This window comes from Podarcis muralis, chromosome 5, assembly GCF_964188315.1.
Source record: "Podarcis muralis chromosome 5, rPodMur119.hap1.1, whole genome shotgun sequence".
Classification (NCBI taxonomy): Eukaryota; Metazoa; Chordata; class Lepidosauria; order Squamata; family Lacertidae; genus Podarcis; species Podarcis muralis.
In genome coordinates this window covers 45,883,422-45,896,543 of record NC_135659.1, presented here as the reverse complement: position 1 = coordinate 45,896,543, position 13,122 = coordinate 45,883,422, and the positions used below count along the sequence as shown (strand labels likewise).

General features: G+C 42.8%; 1 protein-coding gene across 2 annotated transcripts; it reads left to right on the top strand.

Moving 5' to 3' along the window:
• Positions 1–1,472: 1,472 nt before the first annotated feature.
• On the top strand, positions 1,473–12,741 carry LOC114598988 (protein zyg-11 homolog B-like). 2 transcript variants are annotated; one of them, XM_028733458.2, is made up of 14 exons: positions 1,473–1,659; positions 2,992–3,157; positions 4,211–4,965; positions 5,623–5,763; positions 5,976–6,152; positions 7,175–7,239; positions 8,531–8,630; positions 8,719–8,772; positions 8,910–9,071; positions 9,487–9,534; positions 9,911–10,108; positions 10,191–10,252; positions 10,638–10,735; positions 11,749–12,741. In XM_028733458.2, the coding sequence occupies exons 1-14, from the start codon at positions 1,585–1,587 to the stop codon at positions 11,937–11,939; spliced, it is 2,292 nt and encodes a 763-aa protein (XP_028589291.2). In that variant the 5' UTR covers positions 1,473–1,584; the 3' UTR covers positions 11,940–12,741. The 2 variants fall into 2 exon arrangements, with proteins under 2 accessions (XP_028589291.2, XP_077784854.1); XM_077928728.1 differs by lacking the exon at positions 1,473–1,659 and adding an exon at positions 1,722–1,958.
• Positions 12,742–13,122: the final 381 nt, after the last annotated feature.

The following is a 13,122-nucleotide window of genomic DNA, read 5'->3' as shown; positions in this document are numbered from 1 at the left end:
TTTTTTCCTACTCTGTTTCTTAACTGGTTTCTGACCGACAGGAATACCTCTTCTAATATTGTGTGACTGCTAAACTTACTTAGTGAGGTACTTTATCGTAAGCTTTTTAAAAGCTGAAATACACAATCTCAACACTTTCAACCTCATTCTTAAGACACTTTTAGCTAATAACTGTATCTTTGCAGTTGCATCACTACCTGCCCCATACCTGATGTCACATGGCTTGAGGAAACCAGCTTCATGGATCACATTAGGACTTCTCATGGACTTAATTAGGCCTGTGGACTGGAGGGTCCTTACCACTTCTCTAAATTTAAAGCTCTGGTTAACTTACCTCAGCCGCTAAGTGAGCTGATTAGAATGGGAGTTCTGAATAAACATAGATTAAGCTCTCCTAGACTGAGCAAATTAAATGCTTGTTATTTAACATCAAAGTTCTGATCGTGGTTGGACTATAGGCCAGCCAAGCAGCAATCATATTGGCATCCAAACTTTGGAGCAGTTATTTTTATTTTGTTGCAAGTATAGGCTTACTTCATTCTGGTAATCTGTGGCAAAACAGTTTGTGTGACTAGTATTTCTATATATAAAATTACCTCATGGGTAGGGGCTGTTAACAAACAAGGCATTGATATGAATCACCTTGCATACGACATTTATGTCCTTGTCCTTGTACAGCCCAGATTAGTTTATAAATGAAAGCGCTGTTGTTATTATCGGTGCTATTTTTTCCTAGAAAAAGAGATGCTGGAACTTGCCAGGAACGCCTCCCTTGTTCTCCTAGAAAGGCAATGGTGCCCACCTGAGAAGTGAGTTCTGGCTGGAAAAAAAAGCCAATTATTATTGTTATTATTACCCCACCTATTTCTTTCACAGGACTCAAGGTGGCTTGCAGAAAGAAACAAGGCCAACTTAAAGCTTAGAAAAATATATTTTCAAAAATGAAAAAATGAAAGCAACCTTATAGGAGCCCTCAGGGCTCAAACATATTCTGGTTTAATAAGAAAAAATTAAAAATTGTCCAGTAGCCCCTTAGAGACCAATTGTTAGGACATTTAAAAAAAAAATTCTTATTTATTTCGACTGCGTCAGACCAACACAGCTACCTACCTGAATCTATATTCTGGTTTAATCAGAATTTAGTTCGTTGCCTGGACTAAATTTGCTATTTCAATATTAAACTCCAGAGAAAAAGAAAGAAAATGTAAGAAGAAAATGTGTGCTAAGCAAGGTCTAGCGCCCAAACGACTGTATTTACAAATTCGTGGCCCAAGAAAGGGACTCAATGGCTACTCCCAGCGCCCTGCATCCATTACTCTGCAATCTACTTTGCTCTCTAGTGGTGGGAGACGGCTCTCCCTCCTTCCACCATTCATCCAAAGGAGGGGGGAGAAACACCCCTACTCGGAACGCGCATGCGCCTTACTGGCAAACTATCCCTCGGAGCTTAAACGGCGTTCCTCCCTCTTCAGTCCGTGCTGCGCCGCTTCCGGTGAGCCCTTGCCCACTTTCCGGTTACTTCGCACCGCGCACCCCACCCCCTCCGCTCCCGCTGGCGGAGTGAATCCCGGCTCCTGGTTCGCCATGGTGCGGTTCCTGCACATCCAGAACCGGCAACGAGCCCCGCTGACCATTTGCGGGGACTGTCCTGCCGTGCAGGTGGGTGGGGAGGCGGGGGGGGGGGAGCGCGGGGACCTGAGGAACGGTTGCCTGGGGAGGGAGGCGAGGCGGCGGAAACAATGGGCGGCAGGAGAAGGAGGGAAGAAGCGCTGGGGTTTCGAAAGGGAGGACTCGGAGGGCGGCGAGGGGCCGGAGCCTTTGGGGAGAAGACTCTGCCCGGAGGAGGAGGAGGAAGTTGCCCCGGAGTAGTTCCAGTAGTGACTGAGCCCAAAGCACCACCGACTCGCACCCCCGAGTTTTTCGGGTTTCCAGAAAAGTGGCTGCGTTGGCTGGTTGTGGTAAAAAGACCCCCGAGACTTGGGGTCCCTGAAAGACCCTCGCGCGTTTTGTCAGGGCTGGAGTTCTTGGGGGGCTGCGGGCCATCTGGTGGGTCCGAGAGGTTGCGCACACAGCCTACTAAACTTGGGTTAAAACTTTAGGGTCCCACCCACGAGGCTGGCTGGCTTGGGGAAAGGGTTCCTCTTCGTAGGGGAGGAGGAAAAAGCGGGGGTTTCTTTCATAGGTCCGCTTGCCATCATGATAATACCACACTCATCTATCCGGGTTGTTCTGCTGTGGGCTGCCAGGCGCTGCTCAAGAGCAATCCTCCTAACATGGCTACGCAGAAGTAAACCCTAAGAAATTCAGTGTGGGGCTTACCCACATATGGCTGTAGCCTTAGCCATCTGATTGCGACAGCTGTTGGTTTATTTATTGAATTAATTTGTTTTTAAATTTGTTCACATCTCGTCCTTCCTCTTGGAGCTGCCCAGAGTGGTGGATAGACCCACAATTTAAAAACAAAAAGTAAAACACTCTTAAAATAATTAAAGCATTCTCAAAACTCTGTAACAGTTAAAAACACTCTTCCTTCCGGTGATCTGGGGGTTGCCAAGAACTTTCCTCCTCAAAGTTAATGATGATGAAGATTAAGTGGAAGTGGAGAAGATACCTGGTCTTAAAAACCAGATCTTGCCCCCAGTGTATCCCATGTAAGTAATAGGGGTAGTCTTCCTGCTGCAGTGTGGCTGGAGACACACAGTGTATTTACTATACCCATTTGGGGAGCATTAGTTGTATGGGAACTTGCTATAGGAGTGTTAACAATCCAATGATAAACATTCTATAATCCTGAGTAGTGACCTGTTAGGAACAGCCATAATAATAATTTGTACTTGCTTTTTTTTAAGTATTGTGTGTTTCACTTAGTGATGGATATTAAATGTAGATATGTAAGTTTATTATGTGTACTAAGTGAAGCCATGTATTAAGCCACTTTGTGATCCTAAGGAGTTTCTTACTGATGTGCTGTTGTTTTTTCATGGGTGATAGGCAGAAGCATCTCCATATTCCTTAGTTGACATCTGCTTGAATGCCTTGGTTGCCGATTTAGAAAAATTCTGTATAGAACGGCCTGATGGGTCACTGTGCTTGAAAGAATCTGAAAGGCTTCCTCAAGAAGTGGCTGATCGCTTGCTGCAGACAATGGCATATCGAGGTAACAGTTCTTTTTGTGCTAGCACAAGTGATCTGAACATGAGGTCATTCACAGACAAGAACAGCTTGTTCTAGCTAGCTCATTCTTCTGTGCTGTTCCCCTTCCTATGTAAAGTATGCATATCTAGACCATATTGGGCTAGAAATCTTATGAAATCCTCAAAGGAGCAAAAAATTGGATAAGGATAACATTAAAAATTATGCCCTAGATATTAATATTTATTTGATTTACATCTTGCCCTTCCTCCCAAAGGAGCCCCAGTCTGTAACTTAGCTGTCACATTAGCTTCACCACCATGTTTAGATTAAAATGTGCTTTTTTCCAGTGGTCAAGTAGTGGTATGAATCATGCTGCTTAGCAATATCCCTCATGCTAGGACAAACAGCAGTAGAATAAACTGTGCATGTTAAGCATATTTGCATATAGCTCAGTTGGTATAGCATGAGACTCTTAATCTCAGGGTCATGGATTCCAGCCGCACGTTAGGCAAAATATTCCTGCATTGCAAGGGGATGAACTAGGTGACTTTTGTGGTCCCTTCCAACTCTATGATTCTGTGTTATACAGTGGTACCTCAGGTTACAGATGCTTCAGGTTACAGACTCCGCTAAACCAGAAATAGTACCTTGGGTTAAGAACTTTGCTTCAGGATGAGAACAGAAATTGTGCGGTGGCAGGTGGAGGCCCCATTAGCTAAAGTGGTGCTTCAGGTTAAGAACGGACCTCCGGAACAAATTAAGTACTTAACCCGAGGTACCACTGTACTTCTGTCAGGAATAGTCTGTTCACCTTGGAAGAGAGTCCATCTGGGTTATACTGCCATCTAGTGTTCACAGGCAGAAAATACAGAGTTGAGGAAATAGTCGCCATCACACTGAATAGTCGCCAATCCATTTTCTGCTTCCTGCCCAGGTGGTTCTGTTTCTACTCACCAGTTTCTCGCCTCACTTTTTGGACTATTGCCTACCATGTAGTAATACAGTCTACTTTACAAATGACCAGATTTCAGTAGTTTACTTGCTCTAACATAGGCTTGTTTTCCTTTCCTAATAGAACTGTTGAATGATGGCACTGTGGGCATTTTCCGAGGCAACCAGATGCGTTTGAAGCAAGCTTGTATCCGCAAAGCAAAGATTTCAGCCCAGTCTTTCCGAAAAGCCTTCTGCCACCACAAACTAGTAGAACTGGATGCTGCAGGGATGAATGACACTGTTACTGTTGCAGATGTTGTGAGTGGGCTTGGCAGCAGTGCATGGATCCAGAACAACCTTCAGTGCCTTGTCTTGGACTCATTAACTCTTTCCCCTACAAATCCTTATGAACGGTGCTTTAGTCAGTTGTCTGGTCTTCGTTCTTTGAGCATTACCAATGTGCTCTTCCGTGATGAAGATTTAGCAGAGGTTGCTACCCTGCCAAGGTTAGAAAGCTTGGATATCTCCAATACTTCAGTCACAAAAATAACTGCACTCCTGGCCTGCAAACATCGACTTAAGTCTCTAACTATGCATAGCTTGAAATGCTTGAAAATGCCTACACCAAAGTTCTTAGACGTAATAAGAGAACTAAAGCATCTGATTCATCTTGACATCTCAGACGAGCAGCATTCCACGTCAGACATTGCCTTTCGTTTGCTAGGCCAAAAAGATATTCTGCCCAATCTTGTGTCTCTGGACATTTCTGGAAGCAAATACATTAACGATGAGGCTGTTGAAGCTTTTGTCAGACAACGGGCAACGATGCAGTTTGTGGGATTGCTCGGGACTGAAGCTGGGTACACAGAGTTCCTTTCAGGAGAAGGAACCTTGAAGGTTTGAAGGTTTTAAATGTTCTATAACTAAAATGATACTTGAAAATCTAACAAATGGTTTGGAAGGGCAGTTCTTATTCCAATTTGCTTGTAGCCTTGACCCAACAATGTTTACATCATGAGTTATTTTTTATTTTATTTGGAAAAATAGGTGTGATATTAAAGAATGAGTTTAAATGAAATAATAAATTTTAAAAGGAAAATGGAGGTTCCTGTCTGTGTGCACAGCAAGTTGTGCAGCGCATAGAGTGGAGTAGCTCTGGAAAGAAATAGCACACATTAAAACTGTTCAGCTCCATTTTTGCCTAAGCCCTCTGGCTAAGCTGAGGCTAGTCTTCAGGCATATTCACTTACCACTTTTCTGGACCCTCGGAAGTGAGAGGGGTGTTGGCATGACAACACTTTGGCTTATCCACACTATAGTAGTTATTTTGGGTCATGCTTGTGCATCACAAGGGATGAATCTATTCCAGAACTGCAACCCCACCTCATTCCAGAGTTTGTTTTTGTAAAACACATTCTGATTAGGTTTGGATCTTCATGCTTAGTGGATCACCATGTTACTGCCAGGGCTTTGTTAGCTACTGAATTTATTAGAACTGAAATGACCATTCTGAGCCTAGTTAGTGAAAATAATGAATTATTTTTATGTTCAAAGGTATCGGGAGGAGAAAATGAAATGCAGATTTCGGAAGCTTTGAAACGCTACAGTGAAAGGGCATGCTTTGTGAAAGAAGCCTTTTTTCACCTTTTTACGCAAACATGTTTTATGAGAATTACAAAGCCTGAAATCCTAAAGGTAAGCCAGATTAGTTTGAATGCAATAACTTCTTGCAAACTATTCCACTGTGGCCAAATTTTATAAATATTACTTAGTCCATTAGCTCCTATCTGCATTCCCCAAAGATGTAGACCTCTGTTTATTCTCATTCATCCATCCTTAATTTTATTGAATTTTTAATTCCATTATGTGTTGTGCTGAATTGGTTCTTTGCATATTTCTTGCTGCAGCTTGTGATCATTGGAATGAGGAATCATCCTTTGGACTTGGCAGTACAGTTAACTGCTAGTGCCTGTGCCCTTAACTTAACAAGACAAGGCTTAGCAGCAGGCATGCCTGTTCGCCTGCTTTCCAGCGTAATCCAGCTGCTCCTCAAAGCCATGGAAACCTTTCCTGAACAGCAGCAGGTAAGGGTTTTGGGTAGGATACAGTTACAATTCAACAGCCCTAATAAGAGAGCAGATCTCACAACATCTGTTATACCAGTACTAAAGCACAGTAGGAGATTTGCTGCTCAAATCGGGGCACATGAATGATAGAACAAATGGTGCACACACAAAAATTATATGGATTTCTTTTCTATTCTCCCTAACTTTTTGTCAGCTTTTAAAATGCCACCTGTAGCCACAGTTTGGAGTGTGAGGTGTGAAATGTTGGCTCTTTTAGATCCTTGGCTTATGACGTTGTTTTATGTTTTTTAAATATGTAGAACTGTATTTGGGGGCTGGGGAGGGCAGCAGATGTAGCATGTGTGATGCACCACACATGGTAGAACACACTGGCTCAGTTCACACAACTGTTGCCCTCTCACATGAGTGGGGTGACACACTCACTGCCTCAACACATACACAGGGTTCTGATTGGTGTGACTGTGAAGTGGCCCAGTGTGGGTTTAATGTTAGAAACTAGAGAATGCCTGTCCTCCATGCAGCTGTTAACTCTTCCAATATATACCTCTTCTTCCATTTAGTGCCCAGTCTTTGACTTTGGGAAAGTCAAGGTTCTATCAGAAGTGTAGCTCAGAAATTGTCTTACCTCTGCTTCCATATTGCTGAATAATCTGATCCTGTCCTAGATAACTATCTGTTTTAATTTGTTGTTCCATATTTTGATGACTTTAGAATTTTGTTTCATTTGGAGGGTTTGAGCTGTAGGGTAGTACTCAGCTAAGTTATGTTCCTAGTAGACCTATGGAAACCAAAGAACCTAAATTAGTCATACTCATGAATTTCAATGGAGTTCAGATACCTAAACTCATGCTCTTAAGCTGCAAAGCATTGAAAACCTGCATTCTTGAACCATCTATCCTGTAAAAATGGATAATTAGCTTCAAATACTGTAAACTGCCTTTGACGAAGGGTGGTATATAACTTGAATAAGAATAACAAATACAGAACCCTATGGTGCTGAGTTCTCTCTTTCCATATAGCTTCAGAAGAACTGTCTTCTTTCACTATCCAGTGTCAGGATCCTGCAAGACGTTCCATTTAACAGGCAAGTGACTCCAATCAGTTAATGTACAGTAGGGATAGAGAGCTCTTCCCAGTATAGTCTGTCTGCCCCCTCGCTCAATCTCTAGGACAGGGGTAGGCAGCCTAAGGCCCAATTGCCTTCTCAATCCGGCCTGTGGACGGTCCGGGAATCAGCGTGTTTTTACATGAGTAGAATGTGTCCTATTATTTAAAATGCATCTCTGGGTTATTTGTGGGGCATAGGAATTCGTTCATATCCCCCCCCCCCCCAAATATAGTCCAGCCCACCACATGGTCTGAGGGACGGTGGACCGGCCCATGGCTGAAAAATGTTGCTGACCTCTGCTCTAGGATTTCTCCTTTCTGATGAAGACACACATTCACTTTGAGACATGGGCAAAAAGAACTTTTTAATTTCCCTGCCTGCCCAGTAGGAGGAGTTCCAGAGGCTTTGGTAGAGTGTTCCCTCATGCTGCCTTGAAGGCCAGTGCAAATATGATGCCAGATAAACTGAAGTTGCTTACCCAAATGGCAGTCCATGTGACTGGGTTGCTTCACTGGAGCATGCAGTATTGATGGATGAAGGACATTAGCCAGGACCCAGACAAATGGGAGTAAGCGGCCAAGGTGTTTTAACTGTGACATAACTTCTGTTGCTATTCATTCTCTGTGTGTGAGAGTGGGGGGGGGGGGGGAGAGAAGAGGCCATAGATTAGTGGTAAGGTTTTTGTATACAGAATGTACCAATTTCTATCACAGGCATCTCTAGTTAAGCACACCTCATGTAGCAGGACTAGAAAATCCGAGACCTTGGAGTGCTCTTGCGAGTTGAGTAGACAGAACTGCACCAGATGAGCAGGGGATCTGACTTGTTCCTTTTTCCTATGCCTTGGGTTTAATGGCTCAGTTGCTTAGTAAGGAGAGACCACTGCAAAAACTTCTGATGCTGTTTGTGCTGATAAGGTGGGGTGGGGAATGTCAAGAAACCCTAGGTACTTATCATCTTTATACAGCAAATAGACAGCAATGTCTTATTGAAGGGTGCTGTATAGCTCTGATCTCAGTGCCTTGACCAGTAAAACACTTCTTAGGAATGGTCAGTTTGGTTCTCCTTTCATTTCTGCATACGAGAAGGCTAGGTTTGGGTTGTCAGCAGGCCTCTCTCATCTGCACTTTGCCCCAGGACAGGATTAATATCTGCTTAAAAATTGGTGAAAATGAAAGGGGGAAACTGCTTTATTAATCTTGTTCTTTCACTATGACCCGGTTTAGAGTTGCAAAAGGTATACTCTGACAATGCTTTTAAATTTTAGGTTTGCAGCTGCGAAATTTGTTGTCCAGTGGCTTTGTAACCAAGAAAACCAACATATACAAAGAATTGCTGTTAATATAATATCTATCCTAGCACTTAAGGTATGTGATTTTACATTTTCATCTAGTGCATCTTTATTATCAGAAGCTCTTCCACATACGGATTTCAAAAATGTGGTTTGTTTTTTAGCTTTCAGACGACCAAGCAGCACAACTTGCTGCCGAGTTCTACATTGTTGTTGGGGTGAGTTGCTGCATCTCCTTTCCCCATAACAGTGAGCAATGTTTAAGAGGGTTTGGGGAGGAGAGGGCAATGTTGAAATTTGCACTTCATGTATAATTATTCTATGTAGTTAATGGTGTCGTTTTCTTCCTTTGCAGAAACTACTTGAAATCGTTGAACAGAAAATAAATCAGAATGAATTAGATACAACTTTCCATTTTACATTGAGCGCACTTTGGAATCTCACAGATGAAGCGCCAACTACGTGTGGGCACTTCATTGATAACAAAGGGTTGGAGCTTTTTATGAGAGTTTTAGAGGTAAACATGGTAGCTACCTTTCTAGCCAGTTCACAAATACAACACTTTTGTTGTTTAGTCATGTCCAACTCTTCATGACCCCATGGACCAGAGCACACCAGGCACTCCTTTCTTCCACTGCTTCCCGGAGTTTTGTCAAATTCATGTTGGTCGCTTCTGTAACACTGTCCAACCATCTCGTCCTCTGTTGTCCCCTTCTCCTTGTGCCCTCAATCTTACCCAACAGAGTTTTTTCCAGATAGTCTTGAGGTGGCCAAAGTATTTGAGCCTCAGCTTCAGAATCTGTCCTTCCAGTGAGCACTCAGGGTTGATTTCCTTCAGAATGGATAGGTTTGATCTTCTTGCAGTCCATGGGACTCTCAAGAGTCTCCTCCAGCTACATAAGCTTATTAATTAAACCTATTTCTCTTTGCAGACTTTTTCATCTGACTCTTCAATACAGCATAAAGTTCTTGGCCTTCTGGTAAGAGCAGAATAAAGTGCAATGTACTAGAATTGTTTTAAAAGTTAATGTGTGAATTTTAAAGGTATTAAATCTGTCATTTATGAGTAGAGTAATCCTCCGTGCTGTTCTCTTTTCTGGCCTTCATGAAAAGGTGGGGAAAGGAAGTTGATTTTTCTTCAGTAGAAAAATTTCCTTAAGAGTTGATATAGCAATGAAATACATCTGATTTTTTTATTGGCTTGAGGTGCATGACACTTCTCAACATATAAAGAGATGCTGGCCCATCCTCCTTTCAGGGAAAATTTATTCACTTTCAATAATAAAGTGACAACGAGTTAGCACAGCATTTGCCAACTCGTGATCTTCACGGTTGTATTTTTTCTATCTTCATCAGAACAATGTAGCAGAAGTGAGAGAGCTGCAGTCCAAGTTAATGCAGAAGGACTTCATAGATCGTGTGAGTGAACTGCTAAGCAGTGCCGAAATGGAAGTGAACTACTTCTCAGCCGGGATTATTTCAAACTTGCTATCTAGAGGCGAACAATCCTGGGCGCTGAGTCAAACACTGAGAAGATCCCTCATTGAAAAACTGGTATGGTGACTTAGATTCCATAGTTATTTCGAATATTTTCAGTGTTTATTGAAAAGTTGACACTTGGTTCTCTCTGTTACAGCATGCAGCTCTGTTGAAGTGGCCAACACCAGAATGCAAGATGGTAGCACTGCCAGCTTATAGGTATACCTCTAGTCAAAATATGCCTTGGCCAGTAATTCTGTATACTATACTGTATATGGTTACCTGGCAAGCAGGGACCCTCTGGAACGTATCAGAAGGGAATAGCCTCAAATGTTCTAAATAACTTGCTCAACATTGAACCCTGTTGCTGATATGTATCTGCCAAGCGAACAACAAACCAACACTTATGACTTGTTAGAGGTTATTAAACAGATCACAATATATTTATTGGACAATTGTAATTATTTTTACTAGATCATTGCTATGTACATAAGTAGTTCTGCAATCCATCTTCATTCCCTTGCCTCAAACACCAGTTCCTCCCACCTTTCTCTGCCAGCCTTAATGCTAATCATGATTCTTAGGTAACTTCTTCAATCCATAGGTCCCTCAAGCCTTTCTACCCATTACTTGACTGCTTTGCATTACCTGGAGTGCAGATTTGGGCAGCGTGGGCCATTCTGCACATCTGTTGCAAAACCCGTACGTATGGATGGTTTTCTTTTAATAAGCCTATGACTTTCAAGTTCAACCTGTAAAGCCTGTTGGGAATGTCCATGTAGCTCCCCCCACCCCCCCAAAAAAACTTGGCAGAAGATGCAATGTATGTTCTGGCAATTCAGACCAAATGCTTTGGTGATCAGCTCTGTCCCTGCATTTGTTGTAAGCTCAGAGGGTGATTTATGCTGCTCCCCTTCTCTCTCTTCCTCCTCCCTTTATTGCAATAAGGTATTAATACTGTGGAACTCTGGTGGGAGTAAGTTCCTGCTGCCTCTAACAGCAAATGCATCTTTAGAATTTTCCTGGCAAGTATGTGAGGTCTGCTAGGCCCCAAATGTGTAGAACAGGTAACTGGGTTTGCTGGTGCCTTTTTACACACATGGACTTGAGTTCTCTCTTACCAGGTAATTGCAGCATACAACATGCTTTTGTTTGTGTGACACTATAATAACTATTCTGTTAGGACGGTTGTGTCTTGGTGTAGGGAAATAAACTTTAAAATTCCCTCAGGGGGCATTCTTACCTTCAGTTATGTCACACAAACTGCAGCAATGAACACCTTTTAAACTCCGTACTTCTCTGCAGAAATACAAACTGAGTACAGTTGTACCTTGGAAGTTGAACAGAATCCGTTCTGGAAGTCCGTTCGACTTCCAAAATGTTCGGAAACCAAAGCACAGCTTCTGATTGGCTGCAGGAAGCTCCTACAGCCAATCGGAAGCTGCAGAAGCCTCTTCGGGTGTTTGGCTTCCAAAAATAGTTCACAAAGCAGAACGGTCACTTCTGGGTTTGCAGCGTTAGGGAGCCAAAACATTTGAGAACTAAGCTGTTTAAAAACCAAGGTACGACTCTGCTGTGTCTGTGCTTAAAACTTCTTTGTTAAATGAGGAATCTCAATGTCCTGAAGTCGGGAGCGAAGTGAAGATATGAAGCTAGAGTGGTTATGTTCCATTCATGTTGGATCATCTAATAAACAGATTTTTGTTTCTCTTCAGCTGCCAGGTACTGTTCCATGTTAATAGAAGAGAATGGGCTACAGCATTTATATAATATTAAAGAAAATGACCAGAGCGATCCAGATGTCCAGTATCTAACAAACGAGATACTATCTTACGTGGACACTCACATGAAATATTATGGGAAGCCTAAACAGCGAAAGGAGATACAAGCCAAGTCAAATGGATAACCGAGGGCACGGCTGTTTCTTTCATTTTGTCATGTGCAGAAGCTGCGATGGTGATTTCTTAATGCTTTCTTGGGCATTTCTGATCAAGATGGTTGTCCTTGTAAGATCTGAGGACACTTGTATGGCATGCACATCTGGAAGTCTCCGACAAGTAGCTTTAATTTGTAACTTGCCTTCTGAAAAGGGAAATGGGGCACCGTGCCTAGAGAAAACTGCTTAGTAGCTGACTGTACAGGTCTTGAAAAGAGTCTGTTGGCTTTGTAAGCCACCAATTTCATATGGTGGTGGTTAAGGACACTGCAAATGGAGGCTTTAAAAGCTACTTGTTCTCGTGCCAGTAATCTTTCTTCTTGTCAGTCCAGGAACTGTTCCATTTTTTTTGTCCATACCTTACCACCAGTAAACTCTGTATTGCTTGTGGTAGCCGAGAGAAAATAGGATTGGCTTAGCCTTGGAGAAACACTTTAAAAATCCCATGCGGTGAGGGCAGAGGGGTTTTGAAAATCCTGGGCAAGGGAGAGGTAGGCTGCTCCAACTAAAATGTTGAATTAGTCTTCAACAGGCTGTTAAGCCAGTCCAAAGCGTTCGTGAGGGGCTTACACACATTCTATGTGCATGTTGTACAGGGGAGATTCTGGCTTTGTCAGTTGTATATTGCCACAACCCGACTTAAAAACCCTGTGCATCCACATTGTTTACGAGTGTACGCAAACTATTTTTGTACTTGGAGGGGGGAAATCTTTCAAGATACTTTCTAGGTTTTAATACTTAAAATAAAAGGAATGTCCAATGATGGTACAGAGATGTGACTGCAAGTTTTTTCTTTAATCAAACTGGTTGGCATGAAGGGCGAAATGGAGGCTTCACAAGGATTATCATACTATTATGGAAATCAGCAACTTTATAGGCTTAGCTGAAAATTTTCATCCATGGTGTTGAGCAGGCATCCCCAAACTTGGCCCTCCAGCTGTTTTGGGACTACAACTCCCATCATCCCTGACCACTCGTCCCATTAGCTAGGGATGATGGGAGTTGTAGTCCCCAAACATCTGGAGGGCCAAGTTTGCCTATGCCTGGTGCAGGCAGTCAAAGGGCGCCACATTCCTGCAATGTGCTTTTAAATTGTGCCCCCTCCACTTCATAGAAGAGCTTGCACAGAACAGCCGGCTTCTGCAGCCATAAC

Coding starts and splice junctions, on each gene's coding strand:
- LOC114598988 (XM_077928728.1), top strand. CDS start 1,740: ATGGGCGGCAGGAGAAGGAGGGAAGAAGCGCTGGGGTTTCGAAAGGGA. Junction 4,966..5,622: donor CAGGAGAAGGAACCTTGAAG/GTTTGAAGGTTT, acceptor TTATGTTCAAAG/GTATCGGGAGGAGAAAATGA. Junction 7,240..8,530: donor CAAGACGTTCCATTTAACAG/GCAAGTGACTCC, acceptor TTTAAATTTTAG/GTTTGCAGCTGCGAAATTTG.